This window comes from Pseudophryne corroboree, chromosome 3 (assembly GCF_028390025.1).
Source record: "Pseudophryne corroboree isolate aPseCor3 chromosome 3, aPseCor3.hap2, whole genome shotgun sequence".
NCBI lineage: Eukaryota > Metazoa > Chordata > Amphibia > Anura > Myobatrachidae > Pseudophryne > Pseudophryne corroboree.
The window spans coordinates 91,233,101-91,245,746 of NC_086446.1; the positions used below are offsets into that span (position 1 = coordinate 91,233,101).

The window sequence follows — 12,646 nt, forward strand, 5'->3', positions numbered from 1 at the left end:
TCTATGATACACACGAGCCGAAGAAGGCTTTCTTGCTCTAAGCATGGTTTGGATTACTTGTTTCGAAAATCCTTTAGCCTCTAAGATAGAGGTTTCAACAGCCACGCCGTCAACGATAGGCGATCCAGATGACTGTGACAACAAGGACCCTGCATTAACAGATCTGGATGTTGAGGGAGCAGTATCGGTGCTTCCACGGACATTCTCAACAGATCTGTGTACCAATGCCTTCTTGGCCAAGCTGGAGCTGTTAGAATGATTGCTCCTTTTGCCTGTTTTATCTTTCTCACTACTTTGGGTAACAGAGATATTGGAGGGAACAGATACGCCAGCTGAAACCTCCATTCTACTGACAGTGCGTCTACCAGGACCGCTCATGAGTCCCTTGTCCTTGATCCGTACCTCAGAACTTTGTTGTTTAGACGAGACGCCATAAGGTCTATGTCCGGTAGACCCCATCTGTTCACCAGTGTCTGAAACACTTCTGGGTGTAGTGCCCATTCTGTTTCCTGAATGGTGTGCCGACTGAGAAAATCCGCTTCCCAATTTAGTACACCCGGGACAAATACTGCTGACAATGCCGGGAGATGGAGTTCTGCCCATTTTAGAATGGGGGTTACTTCCTCCATCAGACTCTTGCTGTCAGTTCCTCCTTGATGATTGAGGTATGCTACTGCCGTCGCATTGTCTGAGCGGATCTGGACTGGTCTTCCTTGTAGATTGTCCTTTGCCTGAACCAGAGCCAAGTAAATGGCTCTTATTTCTAACAGATTTACCGGCAGGCGACTTTCCCTTGCGGTCCATTTTCCTTGGAACCATAGGCTTCCGAGTACTGCCCCCCAGCCTTGCAGGCTGGCATCTGTTGTCAGGACTTGCCACTCCTTTATCCAAAAGGGTCTCCCCTTGTTTAAATGGTCTGTCTGTAGCCACCACGCTAGAGACCTCTTTACGTTTACTGGAATCTTTATCATCTGCTTCTTTATCGTTTGATGATTTCCGTTCCATTTGGTCAAAATCAGGTGCTGCAATGGTTTGGAGTGGATTTGCGCATATTCCACCATGTCGAAAGTTGATACCATCAGACCCAACAGTCGCATTGCTGCATGGACTGACATTGTCTGGGCTTGCAACGCTTCCTGAGCCATGACCTGCAATTTGACTATCTTTTTCTCTGGCAAGAGAACCTTCTGTAGGTCTGAATCCAATATGGCCCCCCAAATGAACCATCCGCTGTGACGGATTCAGGGACGACTTCTCCCAATTTATGAGCCACCCGTGTCTCTGTAAACAAACTATCGTCTGTTGGAGATGGCTCAACAGTAAATCTTGCGACTGCGCTAAGATTAACAGGTCGTCGAGGTATGGGAATATTCTTATCCCCTGCTTGCGCAGACAAGCTGCCATAACCACCATGATTCTTGGTAAACACCCTGGGTGCTGTAGCTAGCCCGAAGGGCAGAGCTTGGAACTGGAAATGTTCCTGGAGGATGGCAAACCTGAGGTAACACTGATGTGATAGTGCTATAGGCACATGTAGGTAAGCATCCCGTACATCCAGAGATACCATGTAATCTCCCGGTTCCATAGCCAACATTATGGAGCGTAACGTCTCCATGTGGAACTTCGGGATCCATATGTAGCTGTTCAACATTTTTAGATTTAGAATTGGTCAATATGACCCATTTGGTTTCTGGATTAGAAATAGATTGGAGTAAAACCCCTGTCCCTTTTGTGATGGAGGTACTGGGACAATCACACCTGACTGCAGTAATTTTTGGACTGCTTCTTGCAGGGCATTGGCCTTCGACTCTATACGAGACGGGCTGGTGCAAAAAAAATCTTTGAGGAGGCTGCCTCCTGAATGGGAACCCATACCCCTGAGATACTACCTTCTGCACCCAGGCATCTGTTGTTGACTGTTGCCATATGTGTGCAAATTGAAGGAGTCGGCCCCCAACCCTGGAATCCTCCAGGCGGAGGCCCGTCTCTTCAGGCTGAGGGTTTCTGTTCAGGTTTGGAAGCTGACTTCTTGCTAGCCCACTGCTTCCTACACCTGGATTTAAACTGGGGTTGCTTAGGCTCCTCCTTAGCTTTTGCTTTGCCAACGAAAAGAGCGAAATTTTAAACCCTTGGACTTAGGGTTATAAGCAGCCGGAAATCTGACCTTTTTCGATTCAGCCTCTGATTCTAGGATATCCGATAAAGGTTTTCCAAATAATATATTACCCACGAAAGGCAATGCTTCCAATTCTTTCTTGGACTCCGCATCCGCCTTCCAGGTCCGTAGCCAAACTGCTCTGCGAGCGACTACTGTCAAGGCTGAAGCTTTAGAAGCAACAGTGCCTACATCAATTGCTGCTTCTTCTAAATACTGGGCAGATTGTCTTAAACGGCAAAAACGATCCTTTTGCTCCCTAGTAGGAGAAGGGATGTCATTCTCTAGTTCCTCTATCCATTCGCCCATTGCCTTTGCTACCCAGGCCGAAGCCATAGCAGGTCTTACCACTGCTCCTACAAGAGAAAAAATATTTTTCAATAGGCTCTCTACCCTTCTGTCTGTGACATCATTTAATGAGGTAGATGACAGTGGTAAAGCAGATTTATGCACGAGTCGCAGAACATGTGCATCTACTTTTGGAGGAACTTCTCTCTTCGAACAATCCACAGCAGGAAATGGATAATAAGAATCCCATCTCTTAGGAATCTTATACTTTTTACTGGGCGCTGCCCAAGACTCATCCATCATTTCCGTCAACTCATCTGACGCTGGAAATTCAGCTTTCACTGATTTTGTTCTTTTAAATACAGGTGCTTTTGCTTTTAACGCTGTCTTGGCTGGCTCTTCCAAAGAAAGCACAGCCTTCACGGCATTAATAAGTTCAGCTACATCTTCTGAACTAAAGCTCTGCGACTGATCATCATACGGAGTTGAATCTATTGTTTCCACATCATCATCTTGTGTAGTCTGCCATACAGACGTATCTGTCTTAGTCTTACCTGCCCCTTGGTTGCTTGTAGAAGCTACTGGAACCAAACCATAGGAAGGGAGCTGCATGTATGGGTTCATAGTGTAACCTAACCCTTGAGGTGGTGCTACCGGAGCTAACCTGTCCGCTATTGAATACAGAGTCTTTGCGAACATATTCCATGGTGGCTCTACTGGAGGTTGAACAAACTCCTGTTTTTTACTTCGCTGAAAAGCGAAACAGTTTGCACACAAACCCTCATAAGTGACCATTTGATTCATATCAACTACCCCTGACTTACAAGATAAGCATGTTAGGGTTATAGGAGTGCTTCGTAAATTCTCCTCATCACTTTTGCCGCTCATAGACATGGTATTAACCGGTTATCGACTACACACTTTGTGACTGAAAAACACCCTATATGTCAGTATATAGAGGTGAGATCAATCTGACCACAGTGCACCTGATTTGAGGGTCAGAACAGGACTGACATTACACAGAAAAGTCAGCACACATACTAGCAGTCAGTCACATGTTAAAGCATTAGACATTGTCATATGAGAATACAACCTCCATAATAACTTATACATAAGTAGGAAAATTGTACTTCTGTTTTAACTGGTTCTATTTTCAACATAGCATGCAGAAAACACAGTAATATACAGGTCTCATATGCAATAGGTACTAAAAATTAACAATGCATACTAAAAAGTAGAAGGCATTTTTAGTACTGTATACCCTGCCCCCAGAGAGCGGGATACAGGGAGACTCACCACACTTCCATATCCAAGCAAACACGCTCGTAAGACGCTGAGTGGATTCAGACACTACTGGTGTACACTGCCGCTCTTGATAACTGATAACGGACACGGACGCTCACCAACGGACACGGACGCTGAGCAACTTCCACGTGTATGCAGACGCTAAGGCCTGCGACTCGGTCTGGGCGGGTTTATATCCAGTATACACAACCGCAGCGTCTAAGCTGCGACCGAGTACCCTCGTGGTAGCGTCTGAGCCGGAAGTGAGGTCATTTAGTTCATGAAACGAGAGACACGCGGGAACTGGCCATGAACTCTGAGGAGGGACGGCCAGGAGAGCGTCTGAATCCCCCCGTTGACTTAAACTCCCAGGATCGCGGCCTCACCTAGTCCTGGCGCCTATGATCCCCAGAGCGTAGCGCTGTCACACTCGAGATGTTCGGCGCATCAACACACTGTTTGTAATCTCCACCAAATCAGAGTATCTGTGTCCTGACCCCTCTAGTAAGAGGAAGTCCATATACTCACTGTCTCCCCATGCTCCGGCCACAGCCTGGTAACGTCTGCTGGACCTGCTAGAACATCCGACACAGACGCCCGTCGAGACAGCACTGTACCGCGAAGGTAAGCGTTGTTGCGACCCGGTGGGGAGTTGTTGGAGCGACTCTTTCTAATATGCGTTTAAGACGCTGTTAAGATAAGTCGCTCTAAAAAATATAGTAAGTCTATAAAGATAAAATAATAAAAGCTTTAGGCTGCTTTATTCACAGCAGCCCTGTGACCATGCGGCTTCCTGCCGCACCAAGCAAAAAACTGATCTGACTGAGTCAGTGGGCGGGACTATATAGTGGAGGCCCCAATGCATCCTGGGAGGCCAGAAAGCTCGTGACCGTGTTGGTGCCATTTTCGCTGTCGCTCGACAATATCCCAATGTTATCCTGTGGATAATCCTGTGGACCCAGCCAGAGAAAAAACCCACACAGGATTCAAACATAAGAGGAGATGTATCAAGCGTTTGAGGGAAATAAAGTGGAGTAGTTACTTAGGGCAATTACTCCACTATCTCTCCACAAGGCTTGATACATCTCCTCCATAGTATGAATAAATGGGTGGTCTTCAGTATGCCGGCTGTCGGGATCCCGGCGCTCAGTATACCGGCGGCGGAATCCCGACAGCCGGCATATATCGACACTTATTCTCCCTCGTGGGGGTCCACGACCCCCCTGGAGGGAGAATATAATAGTGGCGCGCATAGCGCGCCATCGTGCCGGCAGCGTGTTGAGCGCAGCGAGCCCGCAAGGGGCTCATTTGCGCTCGCCACACTGTCGGTATGCCGGCGGTCGGCCTCCCGGCGCCGGTATGCTGGTCGCCGGGAGCCCGACCGCCGGCATACCATACTACACCCTGAATAAATGTATACGTGGCAAAGCCACATCTTGTATATATGGTGCCAGAGATGTGGAACCTCATTGTGAAGGGACAGGTGAAATTAGAGATTGGGGAAAACTAGGTTTGATTATTCTGGAAAAAGTTGCCTTAGAGGGGACCTACTTAATATCCATTTACACTCTACCACGAGGGAATATACGATCACATCGATGCCCGCTAATATATACAGACCAGACTACATGTGGTGTTCTCACCTGGGTGTATATGTGCAGGAACGTTCTCCTCCTTAACCTGCTGGTCAGCGGACATATACACCTCTTCCTCCCCCTCTGTCTGTGATGAGGTGCCATCCGTCTCAGCTCCCAGCCATTCGGCCTGAATGTCACACAGAATAAGATCACAAATATGCCCCAATGGTGTGCAGCACAATGTATCTATAGTCGGTGCATGTTTGCCTACTCTCCAGGAAGTTGCGGGAGACTCACGATTTTCCGAGTAGTCCCCCCGCACCCACGGAAGAGTTGGCAAATCTCCTGCATCCCACTTGCTTCCTAGTGAAGTTGGCAGGATGAGGAGAAATTAGTCATCCCACTCACCAAAATTTTGCCAGAGGGGGCCGGACTAAATGATGTGAATTGTAGCATTTAGCCCTCGGCAAGTTTCTCGGGTTGGGGGCATGGCCTAATTACGTGTAAGCCCGGTTCCGCCCCCCGAAGCTTCAGGCAGCGTCTCCTCTCTGGGCTTCTTTAGGCAAGTCAGTGTCATAAAGAGACTAGTAAATACCTGGTCATTGCGCCGGGTACTGCTGTCTTCTTCAGAACAATCTGAATAACAGGGACTGGTACATCTCTCTGATGTATGTCTGTTGCCGGAGCCATCTGTAGGAGACACACAGTGACTGAGTACATTGTGTACAGGATATTAGCAGAGACGCCTAATAGTGGCCTAACCAGGAATCTGCATGAGGACTCTTCTCCAGGGGTTCTGTGCTCCAACTCCCCCTCCAGCCCATAGTTACCCCATTATATTAGAGTTTTCTATGAATGTACATCATGATACGGAATTGACTGTAGGGCAGATGTACTGTATCAAGTATTGGAGAGAAATAGAGTGGAGAAGTTGCCCATAGCAACCAATTAGGAACATGTGCTGCTATTCTGTGTTTGGGGATTATTACTCACCAATGCCGGTATCTGTAGGGATTTCCTCCTTCCTTTTCGGCTTTTCACTGCTGTTCAACTTACACCTGTCCTCTTCTCCCTCCATATATTCAACTTTGATATTGATCAGGTTTTCAACCTTAATGGAAAAAAAAAGCAATAAAAAAATAGGATTTTAATTACCTACCGGTAAATCCTTTTCTCGTAGTCCGTAGAGAATAGTAAGAATTTACTCACCGGTAATTCTATTTCTCGTAGTCCGTAGTGGATGCTGGGAACTCCGTAAGGACCATGGGGAATAGACGGGCTCCGCAGGAGACTGGGCACTCTAAAAGAAAGATTAGGTACTATCTGGTGTGCACTGGCTCCTCCGTCTATGCCCCTCCTCCAGACCTCAGTTAGGGAAACTGTGCCCGGAAGAGCTGACACAACAAGGAAAGGATGTGGAATCCAGGGTAAGACTCATACCAGCCACACCAATCACACCATACAACTTGTGATAACCATACCCAGTTAACAGTATGAATAACAACTGAGCCTCATTTAACGGATGGCTCATAACAATAACCCTTTAGTCAAGCAATAACTATATACATGTATTGCAGAGAGTCCGCACTTGGGACGGGCGCCCAGCATCCACTACGGACTACGAGAAATAGAATTATCGGTGAGTAAATTCTTATTTTCTCTGACGTCCTAGTGGATGCTGGGGACTCCGTAAGGACCATGGGGATTATACCAAAGCTCCCAAACGGGCGGGAGAGTGCGGATGACTCTGCAGCACCGAATGAGCAAACTCAAGGTCCTCCTCAGCCAGGGTATCAAACATGTAGAATTTAGCAAATGTGTTTGAACCCGACCAAGTAGCAGCTCGGCAAAGCTGTAAAGCCGAGACCCCTCGGGCAGCCGCCCAAGAAGAGCCCACCTTCCTTGTGGAATGGGCTTTCACTGATTTAGGATGCGGCAGTCCAGCCGCAGAATGAGCCTGCTGAATCGTGCTACAGATCCAGCGAGCAATAGTTTGCTTTGAAGCAGGAGCACCTAGCTTGTTGGGTGCATGCAGGATAAATAGCGAGTCAGTTTTCCTGACTCCAGCCGTCCTGGAAACATACATTTTCAAAGCCCGGACTACGTCCAGCAACTTGGAATCCTCCAAGTCCCGAGTAGCCGCAGGCACCACAATAGGTTGGTTCAAATGAAACGCTGACACCACCTTTGGGAGAAATTGGGGACGAGTCCTCAATTCTGCCCTGTCCATATGGAAGATCAGATATGGGCTTTGACATGACAAAGCCGCCAATTCTGACACACGCCTAGCTGAAGCTAAGGCCAACAGCATGACCACCTTCCACGTGAGATACTTTAGCTCCACGGTCTTAAGTGGCTCAAACCAGTGTGATTTCAGGAAATCCAACACAACGTTAAGATCCCAAGGTGCCACTGGAGGCACAAAAGGGGGCTGAATATGCAGCACTCCCTTAACAAACGTCTGAACTTCAGGCAGTGAAGCCAGTTCTTTTTGAAAGAAAATAGGGCCGAAATCTGGACGTTTATGGACCCCAATTTTAGGCCCATAGTCACCCCCGACTGTAGGAAGTGCAGAAATCGACCCAGCTGGAATTCCTCTGTTGGGGCCTTCCTGGCCTCACACCAAGCAACATATTTCCGCCATATGCGGTGATAATGCTTTGCTGTCACATCCTTCCTAGCTTTGATCAGCGTAGGAATCACTTCATCTGGAATGCCCTTTTCCGTTAGGATCCGGCGTTCAACCGCCATGCCGTCAAACGCAGCCGCGGTAAGTCTTGGAACAGACAGGGCCCCTGCTGTAACAGGTCCTGTCTGAGAGGCAGATGCCATGGGTCCTCTGAGATCATTTCTTGTAGTTCTGGGTACCAAGTTCTTCTTGGCCAATCCGGAACGATGAGTATAGTTCTTACTCCTCTCTCTCTTACTATCCTCAGTACCTTGGATATGAGAGGAAGAGGAGGGAACACATAAACCGACTGGTACACCCACGGTGTCACTAGTGCGTCCACAGCTATCGCCTGAGGGTCCCTTGACCTGGCGCAATATTTTTTTAGCTTTTTGTTGAGGCGGGACGCCATCATGTCCACCTGTGGCAGTTCCCAACGATTTACAATCTGTGTGAAGACTTCTTGATGAAGTCCCCACTCTCCCGGGTGGAGGTTGTGCCTGCTGAGGGAGTCTGCTTCCCAGTTGTCCACTCTCGGAATGAACACTGCTGACAGTGCTAGCACGTGATTCTCCGCCCATCGAAGAATCCTTGTGGCTACTGCCATCGCCATCCTGCTTCTTGTGCCGCCCTGGCGGTTTACATGGGCGACCGCCGTGATGTTGTCTGACTGAATCAGTACTGGTTGGTTTTGAAGCAGGGGCTCTGCTTGACTCAGGGCGTTGTAAATGGCCCTTAGTTCCAGTATATTTATGTGTAGTGAAGTCTCCAGACTTGACCACTGTCCTTGGAAGTTTCTTCCCTGAGTGACTGCCCCCCCATCCTCGGAGGCTTGCATCCGTGGTCACCAGGACCCAGTCCTGTATGCCGAACCTGCGGCCCTCGAGAAGATGAGCACTCTGCAGCCACCACAGCAGAGACACCCTGGCCCTCGGGGACAGGGTGATCAACCGATGCATCTGATGATGCGATCCGGACCATTTGTCCAACAGATCCCACTGAAAGATCCTTGCATGGAACCTGCCGAAGGGAATTGCTTCGTAAGAAGCCACCATCTTTCCCAGGACTCGCTTGCAGTGATCCACCGACACCTGTTTTGGTTTCAGGAGGTCCCTGACCAGAGATGACAATTCCTGGGCCTTCTCCACCGGGAGAAACACCTTCTTCTGTTCTGTGTCCAGAATCATGCCCAGGAAAGGCAGACGCGTCGTAGGAATCAGCTGCGACTTTGGGATATTCAGAATCCAGCCGTGCTGTTGCAACACTTCCTGAGAGAGTGCTACGCTGACCAACAACTGCTCTCTGGACCTCGCCTTTATAAGGAGATCGTCCAAGTACGGGATAATTATAACTCCCTTCTTCCGAAGGAGTATCATCATTTCGGCCATTACCTTGGTAAATATTCTCGGTGCCGTGGAGAGACCAAACGGCAACGTCTGGAATTGGTAATGACAGTCCTGTACCACAAACCTGAGGTACTCCTGGTGAGGTGGGTAAATGGGGACATGCAAGTAAGCATCCTTGATGTCCAGCGACACCATAAAATCCCCCACTTCCAGGCTTGCAATAACCGCCCTGAGCGATTCCATTTTGAACTTGAACTTCTTTATTTAAGTGTTCAAGGATTTTAAATTCAGAATGGGTCTCACCGAACCGTCCGGTTTCGGTACCACAAACATTGTGGAATAGTAACCCCTTCCCTGTTGAAGGAGGGGTACCTTGATTATCACCTGCTGGAGGTACAGCTTGTGAATTGCCGCCAGTACTACCTCCCTTTCCCTGGGAGCAGCTGGCAAGGCTGATTTGAGGTAACGGCGAGGGGGAGTCGCCTCGAACTCCAGCTTGTATCCCTGAGATACAATTTGTACAGCCCAGAGATCTACCTGTGAGCGAACCCACTGGTTGCTGAAGTTTCGGAGACGGGCCCCCACCGCACCTGGCTCCGCCTGTGGAGCCCCAACGTCATGCGGTGGACTTAGTGGAAGCAGGGGAGGATTTTTGTTCCTGGGAACTGGCTGCCTGGTGCAGCTTCTTTCCTCTACCCTTGCCTCTGGCCAGAAAGGATGCGCCTCTGACCAGCTTGCCTTTCTGAGGCCGAAAGGACTGTACTTGATAATACGGTGCTTTCTTAGGCTGTGAGGGAACCTGAGGTAAAAAAGTCGACTTTCCCAGCTGTTGCTGTCCCCAAACAAACCGTCCCCAAACAATTCCTCACCCTTATAAGGCAAAACCTCCATGTGTTTTTTAGAATCAGCATCACCTGTCCACTGCCGAGTCCATAATACTCTCCTGGCAGAAATGGACATTGCATTAATTCTAGATGCCAGCAGGCAAATGTCCCTCTGGGCATCCCGCATATATAAGACGACGTCTTTTATATGTTCAAGGGTTAGCAAAATAGTATCCCTGTCGAGGGAATCAATGTTGTCTGACAGGGTATCAGTCCATGCTGCTGCAGCACTACACATCCAGGCTGAAGCAATAGCAGGTCTCAGTAGAATACCAGAGTGTGTATACACAGACTTCAGGATAGCTTCCTGCTTTCTATCCGCAGGCTCCTTTAGGGCGGCCGTATCCTGAGACGGCAGTGCCACCCTTTTAGATAAGCGTGTGAGCGCCTTGTCCACCCTTGGGGATGTCTCCCAACGTAACCTATCCGTTGGCGGGAAAGGGTACGCCATCAGTAACCTCTTAGAAATCACTAGTTTCTTATCAGGGGAACTCCACGCTTCTTCACACAATTCATTTAATTCATCAGATGGGGGAAAAGTCACAGGCTGCTTTTTCTCCCCAAACATAATACCCCTCTTGGTGGTAACCGGGTTAACGTCAGAAATATGCAATACATCTTTCATTGCAGTAATCATGCATCGGATGGCCTTTGTAGACTGTACATTTGTCTCATCCTCATCTACACTGGAGTCAGACTCCGTGTCGACATCTGTGTCTGCCATCTGAGCTAGCAGGCGTTTATGAGCCCCTGACGGCTTCTGAGTCGCCTGGGCAGGCGCGGGCTGAGACCCCGGCTGTCCCAAGGCTGCTGCGTCATCGAACCTTTTATGCAAGGAGTTGACACTGTCAGTTAAGATCTTCCACATATCCATCCAATCAGGTGTCGGCCCCGTCGGGGGCGACACCACACTTATCTGCCCCTGCTCCGCCTCCACGTAACCCTCCTCATCAAACATGTCGACACAGCCGTACCGACACACCGCACACACACAGGGAATGCTCAGACTGAGGACAGGACCCCACAAAGTCCTTTGGGGAGACAGAGAGAGAGTATGCCAGCACACACCACAGCGCTATATAACACAGGGATTTACACTATAAAAAGTGATTTACCCAATAGCTGCTTAAGTATCTTATTTGCGCCTAAATTTATGTGCCCCCCCTCTCTTTTTTACCCTTCTTGTATCAGGATACTGAGGGGAGAGCCTGGGGAGCTGCTTCCAGCGGAGCTGTGAAGGGAAAAAGGCGCTGGTGTGCTGAGGAAGAAGGCCCCGCCCCCTCAGCGTTTTATGTAACTTAATGGCGGGGGTTTTCACACATATACAGTTGTCAGACTGTATTATGTGTATTTTATGCCAAAAGGTATTATAATTGCTGCCCAGGGCGCCCTCCCCCAGCGCCCTGCACCCTACAGTGACCGGAGTGTGTGGTGTGCTGTGGGAGCAATGGCGCACAGCTGCGGTGCTGTGCGCTACCTTAATGAAGACAGGAGTCTTCTGCCGCCGATTTCATCGCTTCTCTTCTGTCTTCTGGCTCTGCAAGGGGGGCGGCGGCGCGGCTCTGGGAACGGACGATCGAGGTCAGGCCCTGTGTTCGAACCCTCTGGAGCTAATGGTGTCCAGTAGCCTAAGAAGCACGAGCTAGCTGCAAGCAGGTAGGTTTGCTCCTCTCCCCTCAGTCCCACGTAGCAGTGAGTCTGTTGCCAGCAGAAGCTCACTGAAAATAAAAAACCTAACAAATACTTTCTTTTCTAGCAAGCTCAGGAGAGCCCACTAGGAGCACCCAGCTCTGGCCGGGCACAGATTCTAACTGAGGTCTGGAGGAGGGGCATAGAGGGAGGAGCCAGTGCACACCAGATAGTACCTAATCTTTCTTTTAGAGTGCCCAGTCTCCTGCGGAGCCCGTCTATTCCCCATGGTCCTTACGGAGTTCCCAGCATCCACTAGGACGTCAGCAAAACTGGGGTTCCATTTAGTAGACTGGTCCACTAGCAGCCATGCGCACTTTAACAGTGTGGGCTGGCTCCTTCCTCTATGCCCCTCCTACCAAACTCAGTCTAGAAACTGTGCCCGAGGAGACGGACATACTTTGAGAGAAGGATATACACAGGCAGTGGTGATATTCGAACCAGCACACACACAAGCAAAAGAAAGCCATGCTAACCAAACAAGAAACATGAACAGCAACAGCTGAACCAATACTTAACCAAGTAACTATGCAGGAAACACGAAGCACTGGGCGGGTGCCCAGTATCCTCTACAGACTACGAGAAAAGGATTTACCGGTAGGTAATTAAAATCCTATTTTCTCTTACGTCCTAGAGGATACTGGGGTTCCATTTAGTACCATGGGGACGTACCAAAGCTCCCAATACGGGTGGGAGAGTGCTGAGGTTCCTGCAGAACTGATTGACCAAACTTTAGGTCCTCAGAGGCCAAAGTA

General features: G+C 49.1%; 1 protein-coding gene across 2 annotated transcripts in view; it reads right to left on the reverse strand.

The window, feature by feature from the left end:
* Positions 1–12,646, reverse strand: part of LOC135054845 (zinc finger protein OZF-like) — a 104,986-nt gene that overhangs the window by 11,310 nt on the left and 81,030 nt on the right. For both annotated transcript variants that reach the window (XM_063958244.1, XM_063958243.1), the window contains exons 6-8: positions 6,298–6,415; positions 5,900–5,994; positions 5,371–5,491 (exon numbers count right to left, since the gene is read on the reverse strand). In XM_063958244.1, the coding sequence (XP_063814314.1) occupies positions 5,371–5,491; positions 5,900–5,994; positions 6,298–6,415 (334 nt within the window). The remainder of the gene's footprint in view (positions 1–5,370; positions 5,492–5,899; positions 5,995–6,297; positions 6,416–12,646) is intronic.